The 25,461-nt window shown below is 37.1% G+C and overlaps 1 protein-coding gene across 1 annotated transcript in view; it reads right to left on the minus strand.

Annotated features, from left to right (window-relative positions):
- Positions 1 to 25,461, minus strand: part of ppp4r1l (protein phosphatase 4, regulatory subunit 1-like) — a 26,362-nt gene extending 901 nt beyond the window's left edge. The window contains exons 1-20 of the mRNA XM_036571437.1: positions 25,271 to 25,461; positions 22,879 to 22,923; positions 21,894 to 22,023; positions 19,915 to 20,021; positions 14,066 to 14,208; positions 13,713 to 13,859; positions 13,012 to 13,119; positions 12,262 to 12,327; positions 11,902 to 12,060; positions 11,651 to 11,772; positions 9,414 to 9,862; positions 8,067 to 8,269; positions 7,791 to 7,874; positions 6,577 to 6,762; positions 6,077 to 6,238; positions 5,290 to 5,390; positions 5,031 to 5,151; positions 4,099 to 4,233; positions 3,294 to 3,435; positions 1 to 1,442 (exon numbers count right to left, since the gene is read on the minus strand). The exon at positions 1 to 1,442 is cut by the window's left edge and continues 901 nt beyond it. Coding sequence (XP_036427330.1) covers positions 1,297 to 1,442; positions 3,294 to 3,435; positions 4,099 to 4,233; positions 5,031 to 5,151; positions 5,290 to 5,390; positions 6,077 to 6,238; positions 6,577 to 6,762; positions 7,791 to 7,874; positions 8,067 to 8,269; positions 9,414 to 9,862; positions 11,651 to 11,772; positions 11,902 to 12,060; positions 12,262 to 12,327; positions 13,012 to 13,119; positions 13,713 to 13,859; positions 14,066 to 14,208; positions 19,915 to 20,021; positions 21,894 to 22,023; positions 22,879 to 22,923; positions 25,271 to 25,277 — 2,763 coding nt within the window. The 5' untranslated portion in view covers positions 25,278 to 25,461 and the 3' untranslated portion in view covers positions 1 to 1,296. The remainder of the gene's footprint in view (positions 1,443 to 3,293; positions 3,436 to 4,098; positions 4,234 to 5,030; positions 5,152 to 5,289; positions 5,391 to 6,076; positions 6,239 to 6,576; positions 6,763 to 7,790; positions 7,875 to 8,066; positions 8,270 to 9,413; positions 9,863 to 11,650; positions 11,773 to 11,901; positions 12,061 to 12,261; positions 12,328 to 13,011; positions 13,120 to 13,712; positions 13,860 to 14,065; positions 14,209 to 19,914; positions 20,022 to 21,893; positions 22,024 to 22,878; positions 22,924 to 25,270) is intronic.

The raw sequence follows: 25,461 nt of genomic DNA on the forward strand, positions 1-25,461 counted from the left end.
TAAAATAATTCGGTACTAAACACGAGTTGCAGAAGCTTGTGACAATATTTGTGCAGATGAGCTGAGTATAGAGTTCCTTCTAGAGATCATTTTTCTCCGGTCAGCTTTGCTCAAACAGCTTGGCATTGCTACCTTTCCCTAAAACTGTCCTCTATCACAAAGACACAGAGACAAGATTGTACCACCAATCTTCACCAATCAGTTTAGGGGGCATCCCATTATTATTTTACACACTCATACACAAAACGAGACAAACGGACAGTTCATAGTATTACTGAAAGACATCCATTAACACAAGACTGCTACAAAACGAGCGAGAGAAAAAAACGCTTTATATCCTGAGTTGTAGTGGTTTAAAAAAAATGTGACGTTTCCCACAGCTACATGTGCAAATCCCTGTGGAACAAGTAAACAGTAGATTGGTAGATGCAAAAATTTTACAGGAGCATCACCAAGGTTCAGTCTGATGCCACTTTCTGGCATTTCAACTACAAAAAAAAATGCCTTTAAGATCAGGTCTCCCCTGAGCTAGGTAGTACTCACCCTAAAGAATGAGTCCTCTTAAGTCAGCTGAAGTCCTTTTCTTGTAAGAAATCCATGCAAAAGGTAAAGAGGAAGAAAAATCATCACAAATAAACAGTTAGATTTTGAGAGGCAGCTTGAAGCTGTGCACCAGCTCTTTCAGTGGAGTGGAGAATGTGGAACAATGAGTTCACCTTGATTTCAAGGCAGGTCTTCTGTGTCCAAAAAATGTCATGGATTCAGGGGGCCCAGTTAGCCTGAATATGTTGTTCATTATATGTTGGTTTGAAGAAAGATCCACGAATGAGACTGATGAAAATTTCATCATGAATGAACTGCCAAAAATGCTTCAAAATTGCTTGGAATAAAATCTCTTTGCATTAACTTACACTGAAAGTAAGCCTTCTCCTGTAAAATGTACCATTTTGTAGATACTTGTTTTCCTTTGGACAGCAACTATATATACATGTTTTTTATTAAATACAAATTCCAAAAAGAGTCAGAGATATTATATATATATATATATATATTTCTGATGTGTATGCGAAGTGTTTGCCAGTGTTTGCGTGTGAGTGAGTGAGTGAGTGAGTGAGTGTGAGAGAGAGAGAGAGAGAGAGAGAGAGAGAGAGAGAGAGAGAGAGAGAGAGAGAGTGTGTGTGTAAATGTGTGAGTCAGTCAAGTCACTGGTGTCCAACTGTGAACACTTATTCGTATTGGTCTGCTGGATGAGGTCCATTCTGGTGGTTATTTTGTATATGCAGAAAGCAATGGATTTTAGATCAGTGCTGTAGTGTCCAAGACATTTCTGTTGGGGTCCAGTGTGGCAAAGAAACGCACATCTCTGTCTTTGTCCATCCTCAGCTCAGATAATGCCTCCTCCAGCTCATCAGAGTAAGCACTGCCTGGCTCATTAAAGTAAGCTGAAAACAGAAAAAAGCGTGCTTTTTATTATTGTTCCAAATGAAACAAGGCTAGCAGTTCATGATGATCATACATACAAAAATGCTTACCTCTGAATAATACCAGTAGATCATTAGTACAGAAATGTAGTGGGAAGTGGTAATAGACGCTACATCAGAGTGAGGACATAAATACAACCATTTTGAGTAACTTTGAGGTCAAGTAATTATGATTATTTGAAAACTGAAAATTAATAGTTTGAGGTTCATGGCAAATTATTCACAAGTTTTATTTAAAGTTGACAAAGTATTTCCCGCTTAGCCACTGTATACCACTTTGTTCCAAGCAAGTCTTTTTTGTTGTAGCATTGTTTTGACCATCTCACACATTGTTTTGCTTGTCAGTCAAATAGTCTCTTCCTGTTAATGTGGTCCTTGGCCATGTTGAGTGACTCTACTAGACTCTCTGGCATTAGACAGAAGTCTGGCTTGCAAGAATCAGGGGACACACATGGACACACAGGATTTTTTCTATTTAGTCTCAGGCAGTGGCAAATCAATTTGCAAACAAGGATTTTACTAGACAAATAGATGGATACATAAGGAGCATTCAGTCAGAGTTGATTACACAAGCCCATCCACACGACATGACTGCCTAAAATCTTGGTATTAGGATTTGATATTCACAGATATTCAGAGCTCACATGGTTAATTAGTTTTCAATATGAGCAGGCAGAACTGAGCAGAGCCTTTTTTTGTTAGCGGAGGTGAGATCCAAATGTTTATTTTAATATAAAACAGTAGTTGGACATACTAGAACAAAGTGCAAGCTGTCCAACTTTGTACATAATCTAATAAATGCTTTTTAGCATCCATGAGAATTAAGCCATCCCTCTTAGCAAAATGCACAGCTAGTTGAGTTCTCATGGGCTACTAGCCACAGCAATCAAACTCCCTGCCCAGTGACGTGACATACTATTCTTAAGCTGGCAGTATACTTCAAATTACGAAAGAACTAAACAAAATGTACTACTGCTGAACATACTGTCGTAAGTATACTTAAAAAGAACTCTGTGTAGGTTTGAAATCCACTCTGTGCATTGGACAAATCACAGTCAGGGGGAGGTCTCAGAGTGCATGATGCGTGGATTATTACCAACTGCCGTCAGGGGGAAGTATTAGAACAAACAAAGCAGTGATTTGAAGTTCTGTTCAGCAAGCAGTGTTTTTGGCCAAAAAGAAGTAATATTGCTTTGAAATGTCATTTTCATTCCATTTTCATTCAGCCACCAACTTTAACCACTTGATCACTGAGATGTAAACAGACTCAGAGTGGTTTGAAGTGAAATGGTTCACTGTAGAAAAACACAGAGTAAGATTTCTTTAACCAGGGTTCTACAATACAAAAATAGCCATTTTATTTACTATTCAAAAAGAAAAGCAAACCTACATGTGCATTCTGAGTTTTTTAATGTAATACTGATGATGGTAAAATAGGTAATATTGACCGTGGTAAAATAATGGAAAAATGTGTTTTCTTTGGGGACTATTTGACCTCACAACGTCCCGCGTGTACCTCTTTGCCATTAATGGATTTAAAAAAATATATGTTTTAGTCCAAAAGCCTCTTAAAACTATTATGAAAAATGTCTCAGGCATCAGCATATTCATGACCATTTTATGACACACAACTTGCTGTGTGGGAGCTTTTAGAGGCATTAAACGCTTCAGACGTCTAGTTCCCATCACCACCACTTGAACAATTCTCAGGAGGTTTTCTTCAAACCTCTCAAAGTGACTTTGTTTACCATGACTTGGTAACCATTAAATAGTACAGAAATTTTGTGTGTGAGAATGCATCTATGGTCTTACGTTTTTCCAGCACACTTTGGCGTAGTGCCTTAGCAACCAGCACGCGTACATTGGGGACAGGATCAGATGAAAGACTGAGCAGACAGGGAAGTAGGTGTTGAGCAAACTGATCCATGGGCATACAGTCCTCCTCCACAATTGCCTGTACACAGAGAGAAGAATGCTCATTTATGTGTGCTATTCATGACCTCCACACAACATCATATTTTTGCACATGTAAGACGGTGCTGTGTCTGTGCAGCTACAGTACTGTGTTTACACAGCAAGTTCTCTAGCACCATCATTTCGTCTTTCGGGCTGGTCAGACACTAGAGGGCGCTTCTGGGAGAGTCCAAAATAAATTAATTCTTATGCAAAACTAATAAGTAAAAGGTTAAATCATCCTTTTTATTCCTTTTTATACAGGCAAATGCACTTGTTTTCTCATCACACAAGAACATAAAATACACTGCTGCAATTTTGAGCATTTTTGAACTTAAGATATAGAACTTTATAACATTATGTCACTCTACTAATCAGCTCACCATCCAGTTGGCTCTCAGTAGCAGCAACGGAACACACCCCTCTACTTTACAAAATTAAAGGAGGTTCCCACATAAACAGCCAGAAATGTTTAATTTTTTATTTTTCTAAGCTGTTTTGTTTAGTCATTAGTCATTTTTCTCATATAGCGGCAGAAATAGGAAGTGGCCAGTCTCCCTTAAAGTGTCTCTGGTAGCGAAAAGTGTCTCTGGTAGAAAAACAGACATACATTTAACAATGAAATACATACATCACACATATAATTACATTTGGCTTAACTCACCTGACATATGAAGGCAAATGCCTGTCGTCCGACCCATTTAGAACAGTGGCAGAATCTCACTACAAGCTCATTAATAAAGTTCAGACTGAGGTCTTGAGCCCCACAGGAGTACAGCTTCTGCAAAATCTCCACCACCTAAACAAACACACACACACACACACCAGCCTAATACAAATACCTGCCTCACATTACTGTCTGACAGACTTCATGTACAATCTAAAACCTTTAAAGCATGATTAATCAAAGAGAGAACCCTATGATTATCCCATACCAAATCTATTAGGGCCTGTAAGTTTCAAATAGTTTAATTTTACATTTTAAAAGTTGGCCCAACCAGGTTCCAAAACACATTGTTAATATGGAGTTTACCTGCTTACAAGGTGACTGCCATGAGCTAAAATATAAATACAATGCAAGAATTTCACTTTAAATAAATTGATTACGTAGTCAATACCCAAAAGAAGTTAATTTATTGGAAGATGTATGTTTAATCTTTAGTTATTTTTTGCAAAATTTTGATTTTATCTACAATTCCTACATTTCTATCAAAAATAAAAATTATTAATTTTTGCATGCAATATTTGAAGCTACACTATGAAATCAAATGGACTGTCAATTAAAAGTGCTTTCTGACCCTTTATTTTCTTAACAGGGAATAGTTCAATTTCTTTCAAATTTTCCTGAATAAGGACAGTTATGTCTTTACAAATGTGCTGTCCTTACAAATACTAAATGTGCTCCTTCATAATTTAATACTTTTTTTTGAACATGAAGTGTTTACCAAGATAAAAATGAAAAAAAATAAAACACTTAACAGTAAAATATTGGACTAAATAATGCTCAAATGGAACTCTCCTAAGCCATTTAGGGAAATGGTTAGCCTGCGCTGAAACAAATTCAAAGTACTTGTAGAACAAAGAGAGATCACTCACTAATTTGTAGGAAATCCATCGTACTTCTGAGACTTTGTCAGAACAAAGGTTAAGCGCTATTTGTCTGAGGTAGTCATAAACATCGTAGTGGCTGTACAGTTCAATGATCAGGATCAACTGCCTACGAGACAAGCACACGTGCAAAATAACAAATTTAACATAAGAAAACAGGAATGGATTCCTGAAAATAATGACTAAAGAGGAATGAGTCAGCAAAAACTGAGTATGTAAATGAATGAATGACTGATTTGATGCATACTCAGCTAACTCATAGCGGAATCTCCAGTTTCGACTGTTGTCTGTCACCATGAATTCCTGCAGCTGATATAGATATTCTCTACGTTTTTCAGCATGGAGAAGCTGGCAGAGAAGCAAGGAAGATCATTTTTATTGGGTACATTTGTTATATATGGGCCTAAAATTTATATTTAGCAAATCCTAAACAAGCGCATAACACCTTATTTATTTATTTCACTTAATTTTATCATATATAGCCCACACAACAAAGTATCCATTTTTCCAAATGTTTTTCTCAAATTCACAGTAGGACTGTGTGCAGTCTTGGAAAAAGGTGTGGTGTGTTTGTTCTTCTGCATTCAATGGGTACATTTACATGTACAGAATTATTTGATGTCTGCAAATACTACACATTTTTGGCAATAATTCATCCAGCATGTTTAGACATACATATGTTTTCTGATGATGAGAAACCCCTGGACCTGAATGAGGTTGCAATAATTGGATTTCTTTCCTAATTCATGATTTGCACACCTACAGTTGCTTTGCAGCCTGACAAATCCAACAAAAAGCATGTTTTGTGTTGGTTTTTTAACAGCTGGTGCAGGTATAGTGCAAAATGAAGTTTGTAGTATTTACTGTTTTAGGGCAGTCTGACTATTGGGCTAAATGGGCTAAAAAACAGTTTTAACCTGATACATCAGATGACATTTAGATCACTACTTATCATATTATTAGTGTGCATGTAAACACAGTCAGTCAAGCAATGCAGAGACAGACAAGAAAAACGCAAGTGTACAGCTTCTTACCTTAAGGAAATCATACAGGTGCTTAAGAACTCCTATTCGCACTTCATCAAGGTCTTTGAGGAAGCCATTAAAGATGGGCACCAGGTCAGCAGCTGTCAGTTGGTCCCCCAGAATCACTGCCAGCTCATGGATAGAGAACGCCAGTGTCCGCCGCACTTTCCACTATTTAAAGTTAGGTATCTTAGAACTCAGTCAAGGTATTGGTACATATTTAACTAGGTCTACACTACTTGTAGATATATAGTAGCTAAACTGACCCCACATAAATAAATCTACGGGTTTGGCAGAACACTAGACTGCCAACTGCCACTGGTTTGGCTAGGACTAGTCTGCCACTAGTTTGCAGCTAGTTGGCTAGGTGGTTCCAAATTTCTTCCATGTAAATGTGGAGTACATACTATCCAAAAGGCAAATGTATTATACATCACAGAGAGAGTCAGGTAGGATCAGATTACTCTGAGGTATTTTATACCAAAAATATAAGATTGCATAACGCTCACTTGTACATCACTTGCGAGTGTTTCATAGGTGTCCTTGAGGCAATGCCAGTTCTGTCTGCCCAGCGTTAGGGCCACACCTGGCAGGCTAAATGCACAATGCTTGGCTATTTCAGTGTCCACTGTCTGAGCTCGGGCTGGATCAGTCATGGACAAATACTGATCCAACAACTGCTGAGGAATCACATTCTGAAACATTGAAGGTAGAAAGAAAGAAAGGGGGAAATGAGAGACATGAGGGATGTGTAAGACACTAATAACTGTGTCTTTAATGGATGTCTTAAGAGAAAAAGCAAATAGAGAGCAAATAGAGACAATACAATATTAGCAACTCAATAGAGCTTAGCAACTGTAACTAGGCCCAGGCAATGCTTAACAAGCTTTCCTAACTTTACAATATGCTACAACATCAATGGGATAGTTGGATACACAAGTGTGTGGAAGTGAGAGTGACATGTTGTCCATTTCCTAAACCCAAGAATCACAAGGACAGGTGTAGGATCAAGAATAAAACAGTACAGTTAGCTAACTAACAAGTCTGACTAGCTAATCTTTCAGCAACTGCATACTGGTCAGTTTAAGCACATTTGAAGGCCTTACTTGACACCTTACTAAATTCTACCTATTCTTTATTTTCATCAAGAAAACAAATAAGAAAACCTGTGGACATTGTGCACTTTTTAAAATTAATTTTAAAAAGTACATACTCAGGCATCCCCCAGTAGCTTGGGAGCACTTAGTGACTGCTTATGCTGCTTTAGCCAGAAACAGCTTTAGTCATATGTAGCTAAAGCAAATAATGAAATTAATATGAAGCAAGAGGTAGTAAAACCTGCATGCATTTTAACAGGCAGTATCACCATAGCGTTTCATGAATAAACTAATTACTACTGAATTACAATGTTGCCAGCTAGCTTAGTTAACACTAAGTATTATTAACAAGACCAAAATGAGTATGAACACTAAATGTTAAGCTTAATCATGCATCCTATCCTGCACTACAGAAACAATACAGCTCTTGTTTTCATGTTCTCTTTATGGATAGCTATTTGATGAGGTTTCTTGCATTTTGACTGTGATATTAAGCTACTGAAATCATAAATTTCAGAAAGCTTGCCAGATGAAGCAACAATAACCAAGGGTCCTAGTTGTCAATTCAGTTGTCAATTTCCTGTGTTATAAATAACTGTGGATATGTTATTAGACTTATAATTCACCTGGACTTTAGACTTCTCCTCCTCATAAATTTCATATTTGTTGGTATCCTTCACTTCCACAATGTTCTCTGTCAGCCCAGCCTCCTGTGCACATACACAAAAGAAATTTCAGCTGAGCTTTATAAAAGCCAATGCTCATTCTTTGACTTAAACCTGCAAAAGTGACAAAACTAACTGAACTGTGCAGAGAAACAGTGTAACATAATCGTTAATGTTTTGCAACCACAGAAAGAGGCTCTATTTTGTGTAAAACAGTACTGCAAGTCTTCCCCTTACCACACAACTTGGCTCAGACACATCAAGTACTGGTGAGGTGGACTGAGAGTTTAAGAGGTGTGTATCCATCTCTGCCTGCTTGTCTGTTGAAATGGGATTCTCCGTGTTCCCACTTTCTGACACAGAGACGTCTTGATCTGTATCATCTGTGTGACTCTCTAACTGAGCAGCCTTCAGTGCAGCTGACAAGACCTGCACTTGAGCTGAGAAACAAAAATGATAAAACTTTATATACTACTATATATTAACTAAATATTAACAAAAACACCAACAAGCTATATGCTAAGAAGTAAAAAAAAATGATGATTCTTAAGTCAATCCATTAACAGTAATACAGTAATAGATATTTACTGGCACCCTAACAATAAACTAAATTATCTTAAGGAAGAAAACACCTGGACCTGACAGCATTTGAAGAGTAAAATTCAACAAATAAAAAAAATAAATAAATAAAAATAATATCCATTCCAAGTTTTTCCTAGATTCACAGTAGGAGTAGAGTTTCATCCAGCATGTTTAGATGTACATAAGTCTGATAATGAGAAACTTCTGGGTCTAAATGATTTGGAAACCTACAGTTGCTTTGTAACTCGCCAAATCCATGAAAAGGTAAATATAAAATAATAATAAACATTTTGTATGAGTTAATAGCAAAGCACTGACAATACTGAACTAAATTTATTCCACCCTTATGACTGTTCCAGTAATGAAGCTTTATGCAGAGGAGAAGAATGGTTAATTCTGCCTTTGAGGTTGTCCACTGCATCTAACCATGTCAGCAGAGGCTAAAGAAGCATTGTGAAGATGCAGCTCTGGCAGTAATTACTGAAGCTCCCTTTTGACACATATGAGGCACTACTTTAACCATAGCAAGGCCCTTTGCATCTAAAGCTCTGAGGGTTCAGGTCCAGAAAGTAAAAATCCTTCTAAGACTTTGTTTCAACTGCCTAGCTGCTCTAGTTAGCTCAAACCAGCAGTAAAAGATATCCAGGTAGTTAAAACAAAAACCTGGGCAGGATTTTTACTCTCTGCACCAGAACTGCCCAACTCTGCACCAGAACATGCTGTTCAGTTAAAGACTCACCAGACCCATCTGAATACTTAAGCCTGAAATATATGCTACATGTCTGTGGGGAGCTAGGCTAAAGCAACAATACTGTCCTTAAGGGCTGGTTTGAGAACTGTTGCTTTGAAGAACCTTTTGATAAAACACTTCTTTATAGTACAAAAAATGTTCATGGGCCTTGGTTTGGTACTAAATAGCACCCTTTTTGGGTGCTACATACACAAACACACAACCTTAACTTAGGATCTGATCATAAGAGACCATTTCAATATTTAAGTCACCTTGTACATCAGGGTCATCAAGATGGGGCTGGAGGCATTTTAGAACTTTCTGAATCTGGGAGCTTGTGGCTGGGCCCTCAGAGTCTAAATCTGGAACAGTTTCTTCCTCCTTCACCATTTCCTGCCTTTGCTCCTCATCTTTCCCCTCTCCTTGTATTAGTTCCAAATCCTGGCTGATGTCAGGCAGTAGTGGTCTCCAGTAGTGGAAGGAGTCAAAAAGATCCCCTGTCTGCTGGTCCTGGGTAGTGGTCAAGCTCTCAGGTTGACCCAGATCACCATCACTTGTCTGGGACTTGACTGAAGAGGGAACTTGGGAACTGTGGGGGTCCTCTGAAGCTTGAGATGGTTTATTGACTGTGTCAGAGAATTGGTTTGACTTGCCTGGAAAGGCAGGACTACCAGGAAAGCGCTCAGATGAAACATCACTGCAGCTACCTTTCTGTTCTTTTCTGTGGAGACAAATTAAATCAGAATCTGAATTTTATTTGTCATACTTATTATTCAAAATACTACAAAGCAACACTATGTAAGATTTGGGGACTTGGAGACCTCTCTGATGGACATATGTAATTGCACGTAACATGTGGGAGAAAGTTTTGTAATGTCATTTGTGCTTCTGACTCCTTCCCCAAGCAGATAAATCTGACAACAGCAAGCGCATTGAAACAGTATTCAAATAAACCTCAAAAACTTGGTGAAAGACATGTCTTGATGAAGGACGTCTTCCGAGGGTGTGAATAAATTATCTACTAGTGTCATCATATTTTCAGCAGAATAACACTGATTTTGCATTTCAGACCTAAACATCAAGCTAGAGTGTGAGACATTATGTAAAGATGCATGATGTGGTCTAAAAAGTCCCCATGAAATCAGACCAGATGCCTCTAATAAATAATTATTTCAGGCTTTACAGGGTGACTCACAGAAGTGCAGGCACATCATATTTAACCCTTTTTCCCCCTCCTGACTCAGTAATGCTACTTCTTTCAGTTTTTAGAACAGAAAATACATATTGCAGCTTTAAATGGAACAATATTACTAATACTATTAAAAAAAGACCCAACATCTGTCATGTTACTCAATTTAGATTTTCACACACCAAAACCTCTACTAAATTCCCCAAATTTCTACTAAATAAAGTCATTTAAGGTATTCTTATTTTACAGACTTTGCAGTTAAAGAAAAACAAGCACAAAGAATTTCACAATCATAAAAAATAGGGATGCATCCATAGCATGGATTTTTTTTTCCAAATGGAGTACGAGTACATATTTTTTAGTACTTGCTGATACCAAATCCACCGAATCTGATACAACACTGAATAACGTACCTAGAATTAGGTATTTGTTAGTGTAAATAAGTGCAATGTACCATAACAGTTAAATCATCAAAACTAAGCTGATTTTAAATGAAGTGCTTTAGCTAGCTACGTTACATAAGTTACCTTGGACATAGCAGCACTGCAGCTGAGAAGAGTGGGCTTTGTAAGAAAAGCACTTCTCAGACACTCATGTATGGACAAAGCCTACACTCTCAGAATGACTGGTATGCTACATGAAACACAGCCCATACAAACTATGTCGATGGATAATTTCAAATAGAGCTCTCTTATTCAAAATAACACACACCAAATACTGAACAAACACGCTGAGAAACTGAGCAGCGCTGCTAATATTGTGCACTGAAGCTAAAACCAGGCAGTGATGTACATGGTAGGACAAATACGGTTTCCCTACAGCCTATGTGGCCTACACATCTCCACCTGTTTTAGGGAAGCGGTTGTGGTTATGTTTGTGAGTGTTCAAAAACAGGCTAAAAATCACACAGTGTTTTCCTGGTGAGTATCTGCCAAGTCTGAAAATTTAAAGTGACTTTACCAGTGACTTTGTTTACAACTGTCGGTTACCACTTTGCTATGTGAGAAGACCAATGTTTACTGCGTTTGTTCATTAGTGCAGCACTCAGTACACTTTTGTCACATGATATCAGCTGGTTGGTATCGGTGAACTGTTATGAGTAAGGACAGATATCTGACACCAGTACTAGTATTGATGCATCCCTGATAAAAAGTGGGACCAAATCAACTAATCATAGTTTTGATAAAACGTCTGCAATAACCTATTGACCAATGCTGTTCTTAATTGTAAAGACGCTGAAAAAATGTTTTTTTGTCTAATTATTGATGTTTGGGCTCCAAAGACATGGTAGTTTACGTCAACAGCCTTTAACTAGTTTACCTGTCTGTGGGCTTTGGGATTTCATGCAGCGTTCCATCCTCATGGAAGTGGACACCAGTGCTGGAGGGATTAGCAAACGTGGAGATAAAACGACCAAGCGACTGAAATGCAGCCTGGCGGACCTAAACAGAGAAAAGGAATTATAAACAGTTAATTATGTCTTGTGTGTTATTACTGTTGTCAGAGTGAACAAATGTGTACTCTAATATCAGTATGCACTTTCAAATGTGTATCGATTTCTTTGCATTTACCCAACGGGATTGATCGCTGATGAGGTTGATAAACAGGGGAGACAGTTTAGTGCGCCGCACCTCTGGAGATGTACAGTTTGAAACTACCATGAAGCACTCAGCACAGGCCTTACGAATGCCCCACAAGCTGTCTGAACACAGGTCAAAAAACTTCGGCATCTGAGACCAGAACCAAAAACATGGAGAAAACACTGGATGAGGATAAGCTCTGAAATGTGCATGATTAATTCTTAAGGCAGTTTTATTCAAAATATACTGGTCCCTGGTGTCTCAAACAATCATAAACCATAATTTTGTTAATGTTTTATATGGACAGGTCTCAAACTGCCAGCCAGAATCCAACAACAGTTTTGTTCTTACCAGCTGTTTCTCTGTGGCTTCTTGGCCAACAATGGAACAGAACTCACCAAAATTTGCTGCACAAACCTAGTAAGGATAAGAAGAAAGAAAATAAGAAAATGTTCAGACATGTAAGCGAGGACCACAAAATTGCCAAGGTTTTAATTTAATCTCCTACTCTGCAATATCTTCTTGGCCAACCCTGCATAAGAGGAAATGAAGATTCTTCATTGAGAAAAACAGCCTTTGTAAGAGAGCTTATATTTCAGCAAAAGAAAAAAAGAACTCGGCTGGTGATAGAGGCCAATTAGTGATGTAACACTATGTTAAGTAATACTATACCAAATCTACAAATGTATATTTTGCAGTATGTAGGATCATGACCATAGCCAAAAATTCATTGACTGAGTGGGGGACTTTTTGGACTGCACTGCTGATAAGTAAAAATGTGATTAGTTTGTTTAAATAAACAAATGTAATCCCTTTCGATAACAGTAAAATCTGCAGGCAATTTGTTTGGGTTAAGATGAGCATGCACATCTCACAAATCTAAAATCAATAGCAGAATGACGTATGCGAACTATTAAAACTGCCTCCTAACTGGCCAACAAACAGTCATAGGTGAACACAAACAGGTCAGAGAGTAAGACAATGGTTTAGAATGCTCTAAGACCAGATGTTAATGGAAAAGTAAATATCACAGCAGATAACAACAATAATTATTATGAACAATTAATGTTAAAAGGTTGTAAATTATTAACATATCATTACCTTGCGGACTTGAAAAAGCCTGGCATCGCTGCATAGCTCACAGAAACGTAATAACAGCAGAAGCTCTACTGTGTCTTTATTCAGCATTGTTACCAGCTTACACATGATCTGTTATTGAAAACAATAACAATCAGGTTATGCATTACCTAAAACCTAACATCCTAACTAAATACATAAAAAGTTATTTCAACTTACAGATGGAGTAATGTCAAAAGTAATGCCTGAAATGTCATTTACAAAACCTGATAAATTCCCAAATCTGGTTTTAGTCTGTTTTCTCAATTCATTGTATTTTTTTTTTTTGGTTTAATAAATCCCTCCTAAAGTTTTGAGGATGAATATGGAAATTGCTATTTGGCACCTAAAACTGGTAAACTACTAAACCGATATTAGGACCTAGCCACCTTACAAAAGAAGCCCATTCAGGTTACATATGACTAATAAAAATACGATAATGATAACTATAAGGGCAAACAACCTACAGTAACTGAAAAGCAAAGTAACATTACTGCAGCCTGAAAATAAGCAAAGTTATCACTTTCACATGCCTTTTAAAGTAATCTGTATTTGTGCTAATGCATCACCATAACTTCATTATAGCATTTAGACTCTTACCTTGAGTAAAAAAGTAGAAGTACCATATAAGCTATTCATGTCAAGAAAATATTCACAATTATTTTCTCTGTAAAAATTGTGCTTACCGCAACAGCCTCGATCTTATAGTCGTCGTCGCTGCTTGGTTCAGTGAGCTCCAAAAGCACAGGGCAGATTTTTCCCTCCATGTCAGCTTTGCATATGAGGCCCTGTTCTAGCAACACCAACAGAGCTGCCTGGCTTGTCTTGCGTACCTAGAAGAATATCCAAAACCTTTAAAAAAAAACCTTAAAAAAAAAAAAGTCTTAATCAGACTTACTGACATTTTTGGCATATAAAAAGACAGTCTTGGGTATATAAAAAGCAGTCTTCACCTATAAATAATAATCATTCATATGAATTTATTCATCAGGAGGTTTACAACTGAATCATAAAAAACACAATTCTAGTAAATACTTACCTGATTATTAGGGTCTGTGAGATAACGTACAACAATGGGCACCAAGTACCTTGAGAAAGCTGCTGGGAAATTAGGCCGATTTTCATGAAGGAACATGGCAATGTTTGGTACCTGTTCCATTAGCTCGGCTCGTACTGTGGGCTCTGAAACATGTGCACACATACAGACCATTTGGGGCAGTGTTAACGAAATAAACATTTAGGACCTGGATAATTATGCAGCTTTACAGGTACTTTCTGTGTTTACATTAAAAAGCTTCTGGAGTGGGTGGTTACAGACAAGAAATATTTATTCGAAACAGTCATTCCCATCTGACGAACGAAGCAGCTAAAAAGGTGTGATGGATAAAGATTTTGCATGGTGTGCCCAACCAATCAGAAGAGATGTAATTAATTACACGAGGAAATGACACTGCACCCACACATATCAGGCCCAACAGAACAAATTGTTTTAGGAGTGAAACACACTGGTGGCTAGGGCTGAACGATTTGGGGAAAATACTGAATTGCTATTTTTCTGATCAATGTTGTGGCTGCAATTTAAAAGGCAAATACTTTAAACACATTTTGGCTAAGAAGACTATCTGTCTGCTTGTTTTGGCTCGAGGCTTGAACGCTTAAGGCTTGACGCAGTGCGGCAGACAGCCAGTTAGTTGTGGCTGTATTGTCACTGCAACAGCACATGGGTGATTGGTTGCTTCTCACTGGTCTAACTCCTATATGTCAAACACAAGGTCAGATCAGGCCTGCGACGCAACCCTCTCTGGCCCGTGAAATTATTTTAATTTTCTATATTAACCAGTTTCAAAATGCCCTGCACTACAGTCCCCAGTATGCACTGCAACGTAATGTGCACTCCCACCACTCTACCCCAACAACAATCTATGGGACAGCAATTACACCCCAATTCTACCATACCAGTCATATCACGGAACACACTAGCAGTGTTTCAGCTGCAGTTCAAGAATGAATAAACTTGCAGCAAAGAAAAGGTGCCAGGTGTCAAATCAAGCAAATAGGTAGGTTTAAAGTCTTTGCCTCCTGGGGACTTTTTTTTATATATTTCAAGTTTTCATGTAATATTTCAACATCTACTGCAAGTGCTGTTGACGTTTTGCCATATTTTGAATAAACAATGGTCACTTCAGGTTATAGCAAAATGTCATTTAAAAATGAAATAAAAACATAGGCACTCTCTGGCCCATGGATTTGTTGAGATTGAGTTTGACACCCCTGGTCTAACTTATCTACAGGCTGATCACTAGCTATGTGTTATTAGTTTAAATTTCCCCATTTAAAACTTCAGACAATGCTTTTAATAATGTAGACCATAATTTAAAGTATAGCTTTTCAAAAATGCTTCTCTTAAATTGCAATTTTAATGTAAAAACAGCCTTTCAGCTCTACTAGTGGCTTTCTTTGTAGGGCTGGGTACCAACGTTTGGATCCCTAAAAGACACTGTAATTTGAGTAAACCTCTTAATTTGAGCCCACTGTGACATCTGAATCAACCTTCATTTTATAATTTTAATAACATTTCTACATAAGATTTCAACATAAAAGGATAAATAGGCGAACTAAAAACAGTTAAGTAAAAGGATTATAAAAGGTAATAAAAATAAATAAATAAAAACTGTAATAAAACATAAAAAATGAAATAAAAACTGGTAAGAAAAAATTAAATAAAAAATAATAAAATAACAATAAAATTGAAAAAAAAGAGAAAGGAAAAGTTAAACTCATCTAAAACGGTTACAGGCTGTCTGAAGGTGGTTAGAGACGTTTAAAATGATTGAGTGACACCAGTGCGCCGAGTTTTAGAGGCTCTTGTAGTAAATTCCAGCTCACTGGTGCACTGTAGCTGAAAGCATAATCTTCTAGTTCAGTAAAAACTCTAGATACCTGACAGGTGATCACAGATGACCCGAGTGATTTATAAATAAAAATAAGCCAGTGTGTTTACTCTTTTGCTGCTTGTGAGAACTTTATCAAATAACACTTACCAGTGCAGACTGTAAGGTCTCTAGTAATAAATGTCAGAGCGGAGTGATGGACCTAGTGTCTAGTGGTTTGAGGGTACTGGCAGACGAATGTCTATAAGCTACATCACCGTAGTCCAGTACTGATAGTAACGTTGCCTCCACGACTAACGAGGCACACAAGATTTATTTTGATACAGGAATCCGAGCCTCTGTCTGGACTTTCTGACTAGTTAATTAATAAGAGATTTGAATGCAAGCTTCTCATCCAGCCAAATGCCAAGGTACTTATATTCTGTGACTCGCTGAATGCTGGATCCTGTCAGGGTAGTAATATTCACAGTATTAAAGTCAATATTTGAAGATCTGAAGAACAGCATGAACATTGTTTTTTTTGGCATCTAAAAATAATTTGTGCTTGTACAGAGCATTCTGTTCAGTGTTAAATGAGCACTAGAGTTTTTCTATTGCTGCATGAGCAGATTTGGCAGAACAGTAGAAAATCGTGTCATCTGTGTACAAATGCACTTTGCAGTCTGAGGCGGAGGCAGCTTTAAATAAAACTAGGATCAAGCCTTTTGGGACTGGGACTCCTTTGGTTATGGGAGCTAAATCTGATTCATGGTTACCGAGTGCCACACACTGTTTACTGTCTGAGAGGTTATTTTGGGCCCGATGGATTGCATTATTGTTAAAGCCAATCTTTTGTAAATTTCCTAAAAAAAGACTGTGGTCATCAGTGTCGAAAGCTTTTGTTAAGTCAATAAAAATGACAGCACAGTGCTTCTTCCTGTCTAAAGCCTTATAGAGCTCATTTAAAACCAGTCTGAACAGAAATAGCGCTGTGTTTTTCTCCAGCCAGAGTGAAAGTTAAACAGGACATCTCTTTCCTAACATCCTAACCAGCTTTAGCAGCGTTAAATCACTATCCTCACAACTAAAGCGCTGTTACAGCGCTCGGACGGTCATATTAAAGTATTAGTGCAATCCCAAGAAACGAAAGTGAAAGAAAGAAGTGAGTTCATGTTCGTTACAGCCCTGATTTAAACGAAAGTAAACTGAGGAAGCTGTGAGGCATTGGAGAGCGGGAGAGCGCTATCTTTCCAGGCTAGCTGTTTTTAGCAGCTGGCTAACTTGAAGCAGCACTCCGTCACTCCACAACACGGAGAATTGATGATACTGTAGATCAAACACGACACAAAAGCACCGCTTTCAGTTTAAACGTACCTAAAAAGAGGACTCTGTTTGTCTGGTGTTGATATTTTGTGGTTCACCACTTAAACTACTACGATAGTATAGAGAAATCCAGTCCTCGCTAGCTGGTGTCTGAATACTGTGATGTCATTTGTAACGGGGTAGCTGAGCGCTCGTCACCAGCTAAAATTATGTTTTCTTTCTTAAATTATGACTATTACAAAATAGCCATGCTTTTCCAGCTGGTAAAAACAGCTCACCAGACGCTTTCTCCCACTCTCCCATGACAGATTTGTGAAATGTTCCACTGTTTGGTGAGTGTTTGTCGTGTTCCGATCATAAAGGATAGTTTAAAACCGCAATCAACCACCCAGGAGCAAAAATCAGCCTTCAAACTTGAAAGAAATAATGATTTGACATTTATCGCGGTATGTATGGATATCTAACAATATGAATTTTGTTTATCTTGATAACATTTTTGGCCATATCGCCCAGCTCTAGTGGAGGGCCTGTTTGTTTACCACTGTGAGGAATGATTTACTAAAATGATTTAGTGCTAAATCAACATCTGGAATTTTGAATGTAAAATCAATTTCACACATTGCTAGGTCAGAAAGAAAAGCCTGCTTGTAATTTTTTTTTTTAATTTCTTCAAACCACCATCCAAGAACCTGTTTTTATTTTCCTGGAAGTGTTTCTAATGCATCTGTTTGGGCAACGGTCACTGGAACCAAGATCAGAAACTTCTGAGGCAGTAATTTCGTTCATTCTGTTGGACAAAATTAACTCAATTAGGGTATACTTGGTAGAGTCCTTTAGGTTTGGGCAAGTTGCGTCGACCAGTTAAGATTAAAATCCCCTAGGACCAACATTTCTGAAGCAGTATAGTGTGACAGAAGCTCAGCTATTTAATACAAATCAGTCTTATTTCCCTAGGAACACCTTCAATGCTAGAATCTCAAAACCTTTTTTTTTTTAAACACTGCAATCAGTAATTGAGCTTAGATATTCACTCTTACAAAAATAGCTTCTTCGTCTCCTCCAGTATGTTTGGCTTTAGCCAGCACTAAAACTAGCTTGTAGAATTTGCATGTGTAAAAAAATGAAAATAAACGACCTGTATAAAGGAAAATTAAATTCTCCTTGCTAAATAAAAGAATTTAATGTAATATATAAACTATGTTAATGTTTCAAAACGTACAACTCATTCCCCAGTGTGTACAATCAACGTATGGAAAATAAGCTGTCAAAACAGCCCATTCATTTACATATAGCCGTCTATTTGGCTTACAGCAGTTTGGCTCCGCCCATTCATGTTGAAGTTATAAGGAGTGCTTCAGCCCGGCCTTTTTTTAGTTAGGTACAGTAGAGAACAGCCAATCAGAATAGAGCTGTTTTACATATATCAGCATTAAAGACAGTAACAAAAAACAGCCTTTTTAATTCTAAGGGATACCGAGAGGTGGAAAATAAATGGTCATATAAAAATTAATTATGACCTTTTGGTCACACTGGTAAATAAAACCACATATAACAAAGAATGGGTTTTTTTCTCCAGTGTTTAATTCTTACTCTCAGCTAATTTCTTGTGAGAAATACAAACGCTTAAAGGTTGATGATGTTCAATTCATGTACTATGCTAATAAAATTAAGCTGAAAAAACATGAATTAGTTATCAGTGTAGATCTGAAGTCACTGGTATCAGTACCAGTACTGAAAAATGTCAAACAATTTCCAGTCCCACCTTAAATTGTGTGCTCAAAGCTACATACTAGGAAAAATTCAACAGAACAGAAAAAGTCCAAGTGCTGAAGTAACACCACCTTAATAGTGAATTTAACACTGGAAGAGTTAATTTGACACTGGGATGTGTTTTGTGCTGAGTGATGGGATCTCAAGAGCTGCTAGAAGCAGACTGCCAAATACTAAAGGTCATTAACCTACCAGCAACTGCACAACAGTATGCAATAGTGGCTAGCTGAGGCTACTATATTAACTAATATACTATCAGCAAAATCTGAGGATAAGAGAAGGGGAGTCATATACTTTATATAATATATATAAAGTCATTTTGTTGTAGTAAAATCAAAGAACCTAACAGGAATAAGAGTGTGGGATTTACTGCCTTTTCCTTCGCATCTAGGGCTCACAGTCAACCACTATGTGACCCTCCTAAATTCCACAGCTAAAATGAACTGAATCCAGATTTCACTGTGGAACTCATGACAGCTGAAACTGGGTCATGACAGAGACTGGGCTATGCAAGAATGAAATTACCATATAAACCAGTAGACCTATTTAAATGCATACTAATACACTCATTCCCAGGATCATCACATCTGTAATTCAACCACCACCAGTGAAAAAATAAATAAATGAATGAATGAGTAATACATGGCAGTCCTTTGTACTAATCCAATTCTATTCTCTGTTCTTTACTGTATATATTCTTAAGCCTAAAAAATTTGTCTGGTTTGTTGTGGACTGTTTTTTTCCTATTTTTGCATGCTTTATGACCGGCTCTACTGGATGTGAAACTTTTGTGTCAGTGGCATACCTTCATACATTTTGTTGATCAAGCTTAATTTAGGTAATAAAGGCACAGCTGACTGCATAGGCCCCACCCCAAGAGTGTATGTAGCCATGTTACACATGCACAAAGAGTTAACGTACATACCTGCGTCCTCAGACATCCTGACAACTGTCTCCATGACGGTGATGAAGTCATTCTCATTGTCACTGAACTCTCGTAGCACATCTAATAACCCACGTGCCACAATTTGTCTAAAAAATTAATAAAAAAAAAAAGTATGTTTTGTGCCAGTGTCCCTCATTTTGCACCATCATAAGTAGGACACAGTTTGCTGTTCAGTGCCTTTTACTGGTTAAGGGCTTACACAGCTATGCTGTGAATGTAAATACTTTGTCGTTGGTTTGTTGTTTGCCTAAAGTGGTGATTTGACCACAATACATTTATTACCATTTAAAAAATATTCTTTTATTAGTTTCAAAATGACTCCATAGCCTTGCCCCTCTGTATCTTAGCATATTTTGATTGTTAAACATATTCCTGCTAAATCACTCAGGAAACTGGTTTTGCCCTATATTGTTAATCCTGTAATAGCATTTAATAAAAATATGAATGTAATATTTCAGAACTGTTCATGAGTTTATATTAAATGAAGTAGGCTGGCATATCTAATTTGAGATTGGACATATTTCATTTGTGTGTTATCAGTGGGTGTGTGTGGAAATGACCTCACTAATACAGAGAAAAGAACTGATTGCCACACCCAACAGTAGCTTGCGCACTGTGCTGTTTTTATGTACTGATTATACACACATCCGAGCTAAGAGAGATACAGAGCTGCAGTGTGAGAAAAGCTTCCTACCAGTGTCTAGACAACTGAGCAATTAAAGGGACATTCCACCGCTCTTTAAAATTCAGTTTTTAAGATATAAACAAAGCCATTCAGAACATTCTGAAAAATGGTTAATTGTAAACAGACTTGTATAGGCCACCAAACCTGTACATGTCTCCTTTGTTTTTAAATGTAATGTTGATAGTGTTAAAATACAAGTTTTTTTTTTTACTGGGTACTACTTTGATTTACAGCGGCTTGCAAATATCCCTTCGCTCTGCACATCTTTGAAAAAGAGGTTTTGGGCCAAAAAATGATTGCAGAACTATCATAAAACAATGTCTCAGGTATTAGGCAACATATGTATAATCATTTCATGTAAAAACTTCCTCTAAGGTAGCTTTTAGAGGCATTAAACTTTTCAGATGTCTGTTTCCTACCACCACCACTGTGAATAATTCTGACTCTAAGTTTCTCTAGAAGAGTATTTTACTTAAAACTACTCTGAATGACTCTGTTTACTTTATAAACATTTAATTATGAAGAATTTTTGAAAGATTTATAGAATTCTCTTTTAAGACAGTCCTAAATGTATAGATGTCAATGTATAATGATAAATTATGTATGGTCTATTTGGAAGCATGGTAACATGATGACAGATGATATTGCCGCTTCTTGCTCTTAATCAAGTAGCAGCAGTGTGGAGCTAGCTATGCTGTTTAGATATTGTACATGAGGCTCCATACTGTTTTAAGGATTAATTTATGTTAATAGTGGTCAAGAGTGAGAAACCTAATAGTTAAATGATTAAAATCACTGTTCTCATACCCTTTTCTTCCTATCACAAAATGTATATATTGTCTGTGATATTCTCAAAAAAAAAATCTGTTTGCGGCTCTCTCCAAAGTTTAAATGGACTCTCTAAAGTTTATATTCTAGTGCATATATTACCTAGAATTTATGTTCCTTTAGCACTCTGTCAGCCTACGCTGTTTCTCAGACCTCGATTTATACACCAACACAAATAACATAATCACAAATCTATGGCCAAGTTTGTTTGTAGAAAAACAATGTCTAAATCATGCAAATTATGTCTGCAAATGTATGTATAAAATTCTTTCTTTACCAGTGTTAATGTTGGCTCCTTTAATCTATTTTTTTTCCGGGCTCCTCTAGGATTTGAATTCTTTATATGTTTCACCAAAGAACTTCTGTAATTTCACACTAGAATTTTGTTGATTCCCTGTTACCTGTACAGATTTGCATGCTGGAAACAAACACCACTGTCACTCACCTGTTAAACACGTTCTCACTGAAGGCATATTTTTCTAGTCGGCCCAGAGGAGTTAGGTTATCCTGCCCTGCGTCCAGGAACGCTGTGATCCGAATGCCGTCACATTCAGAACCATAGTCATCAAATCCAACTGCAATAAATTGCCAATGAAAATGTGCAGTTGAATAACAAGCTGTGGGACACAAGTTTGTGCATTGGGACTAGTGGTTCCTTAGCTCTAGTCCTGAGGACCCACTGCTTAATTGTCCCTGCTTTTTTCTCCAAATGACAGACAAAATTAGATTTGTTTATTTATTTACTCACTTTATAAGCCAATGTGAATTATCATAAAAATTTAGCAACCATGGGCAGCATCCAAGAGTGATTCTTTCTGACATGTGCATGCATAAACTGCCAAATTATGCAAGTAAATATAGTTTGCTATGACATTTCAATATACCAGTCACATAAATATGACCAAAAGGCTAACAGTGTTTAATGCTGCTCATAACAGTACTATCACAGCAGATAATAGTACAGGCATAGTATGGTCTGTAAGTGTCTGTGAATTAAGCTGCATCTTAACTGCCAGTGACTCTACGTTGGAACTACGTAAGAATTTTGTTTCAGGTAGAAGGAAGAAGTCCACATCGGCCATGTTAACAGTGATGTGTGTGCTCCAGACAGATTTAAGAAATCCTTAGCAATACTCACTCTAGCATGTACAACCAGGAGATTGTAACAGAAGTTTTGTTGAGTTGGATTTAGTGGATTTTTGAAACACTAGACTTACATGGACCCAGTGACTATATAAATGTATCTACAAACTATGTATCCTACAAAGTTAAATAGCCAAAATGTTTAGAAGGATTTAAAATCAATCATAAACAAGAGTCTTAAATGCCACCACTCCGAACTAACTCAAATCATATGCCTGCAGCAAAAGGAAATATAAATTCCTTGCTCTGTTTTTATAAAAAGCAAGTCATATGTAAGAAATACTCACAGTCATCTAGATCATCATGACCATCTTCAAAATACAAAGACAAACCTGTGAAGGAACAGAAAAAAAGCTTACAAAGGGAAAGGATCATAATCATGTGCATGAACCTCTTTGAATCATTTGAAGTCTGCTATCATTGTGAGCTTTTTAGTATAAAGAAAATTGCTTGATATGCCTAGTCTATTACTCCTGTGATTATTTGATTTTATTGGCTAAGAAAAATGGATCTGGGTTTCTTTAACTGCCTTTGAAGAATATAACATACTGTTTTCTTGTAGTGGAGCTGTTAACATTAATTATGGTCCACAGAAATGTACTCTTCGCACCACTCTGAAATCTTTACGTTCTAAATGCATTATTACTAGCTTTAGCCAGATTAATTCATTAAGTTTGCCTATGCATTATAACCTTTTGTGTTCATGTACAGGTACAAGTGTCCTCCAGAATCATTGGAATTCTCAGTAAAGCCATAAGAGAAAAAAGTCACAATTTAAAGATCAAGCTAAAATATTTAACATACGAAACATCTAGGTAAGATAAAAATGTTCAAAGAAAAAATACTGCTGGCAAACCTACAAAAAAAATCTAACAGAAGTAGATATTTGATATCACTTTTTCTTTTATATTTTATATTAATACTGAAACTTGATACTGAACCAAGCTATTTTAATTGTCTAACATAATATAGGCTATTATGCTCTATTATGCTCAAAAAACTCAAACACTCTACTACCCCACAGGAAGGAATACTCAGTTAACATCACATCACACGGAGTGAGGGTGTGGTATTTCAGTATTCCAGGTTAGATTTGTTACAGGACTGGAACAGATTCATTGTTTCTTTCTTCTGCAATATCCTATCCAGTTTCCTACTGATATTGACTCGATGCAGAGACCCACTGATACTGATAGGCCATCTCTAAAGGGAAGCTTCTACTCATTTATATTTTATCTTTTTAAAATTCATTTGGTTCACTAGAAGATACAGAGGCTATGGGGTGAAACACCTCATATTTCTTCGCGGACACATTAAGCATGCAACAAAGGAGAAGGTGATGCTCAGTCATAATTATGTGGAAAACAATTAATAATGTTGTTGATGAACCTTCCTGGAAAAAGCTGCATTCATATCATATTTTTAAGCAGAATGATGGATTGAACAGCAAACAAATAATAAAAAAAGGCTTAGAATATCACAGCCGGAGAACTGTTTCAATACTAAATGCATACACCTCACTAAAAAAAAAAACTTTTCCTTTTATCAAACTATAAGTAAGCACTTGCCAAATATCCTGAGAACATAAACAATGCATATTCCAGTGGGACGAAGATCTAAAGCAAACCTTCAAATTCAGATAAAAAATGGCTAACCGACCACAAAACCAATATTTTGCAAAGGCCACACAATCCCAGCCTACACACCCTCCCTACCTAAAAACGTGTGAGGAGATCTAAGGAGACGACTGAGGTGCATATGGAGTGGCGGTGCCATAGTCCAAAGGAAAAAGCATAATGTATTTCATTCAGGAGTGACAATGGTAACACATCTTAGAATACAATGATTTTCGGACTTATTTTCTTTCCTCTCAGCGATGACAATGAGGCAATCACAATAGCTGACATAGTGCTGAGCACATTTGACAAACAAACGTATTTTAAGAGAGAATTTTTGGTACAAAAACTGAGGAAGCTATTGTATCGTTTAGGAGGGCATTACATTCAGCAAACATGTAACTAACAGGTCAAAAGAACGCAGAAAGCCGTTTACTACACAGTATAATGGGTATACATTAATAAATGCCGTTCACGAGCTAACCTTTAAACTTAGTTTTTCTGATGTTGGGAGTTTTATGAACATAAACCTCAAAGTTAGGTCACACAGTATTTAGAACAAAGCCTAGACAAGACTAGCTAGCCAGCTAGAGGCTTTGTTTTAACCCTACTTAACACAGGGCACATCTAACAGCTAACGTTAGCTGCCTGTGTGCTATTATCCTTGCAGCAGCCCAGGCCAGGTTTAGCTTACGCTGAACACATGAAACATCAATAATATAGGCATCAATACAAGACTAAATGATACAAGACTGAATGTGGATAAATATGAGGAGAGGTTTAAAGCACCATTCAAAGTGAAGGTTACATAGCTCTATAATCCATCCTGAACAACGCGCTCTGCCACTGGAACATAACCTAGTTAACTAGCTACCGCGTTGGCTTTTCGACTCGCGGCTCCTGCTTAGCCGTTGAAAAGACAATAACCTTAGTCATATTCCTTAAATGCATGAGATTAATGATCTTGCTAAGACATCGTACTACATTTCAGTATTGACAAATAGCAAAAGATTTTGAAAATAACACAGTTAAGTTCAAAAGGATTGGAAATATTTCTTGTTACCTGCCATCTTGACATACACTGTTCCACAGCGGACCTGTCACTGATCTCGTAGGGTAAATCACTTCCTGAAAATACTTCCTGGTGTCATTTTCGGAGAATACTATTCAGTTTATAAGATATGACGCTAACAGACATTAAACTGAAACCAACAGACGCATTTAGAAGCAATAAAATGTACTCGAATCGATTTT

Source organism: Colossoma macropomum, unplaced genomic scaffold (assembly GCF_904425465.1).
Source record: "Colossoma macropomum unplaced genomic scaffold, Colossoma_macropomum, whole genome shotgun sequence".
NCBI classification, from domain to species: Eukaryota; Metazoa; Chordata; class Actinopteri; order Characiformes; family Serrasalmidae; genus Colossoma; species Colossoma macropomum.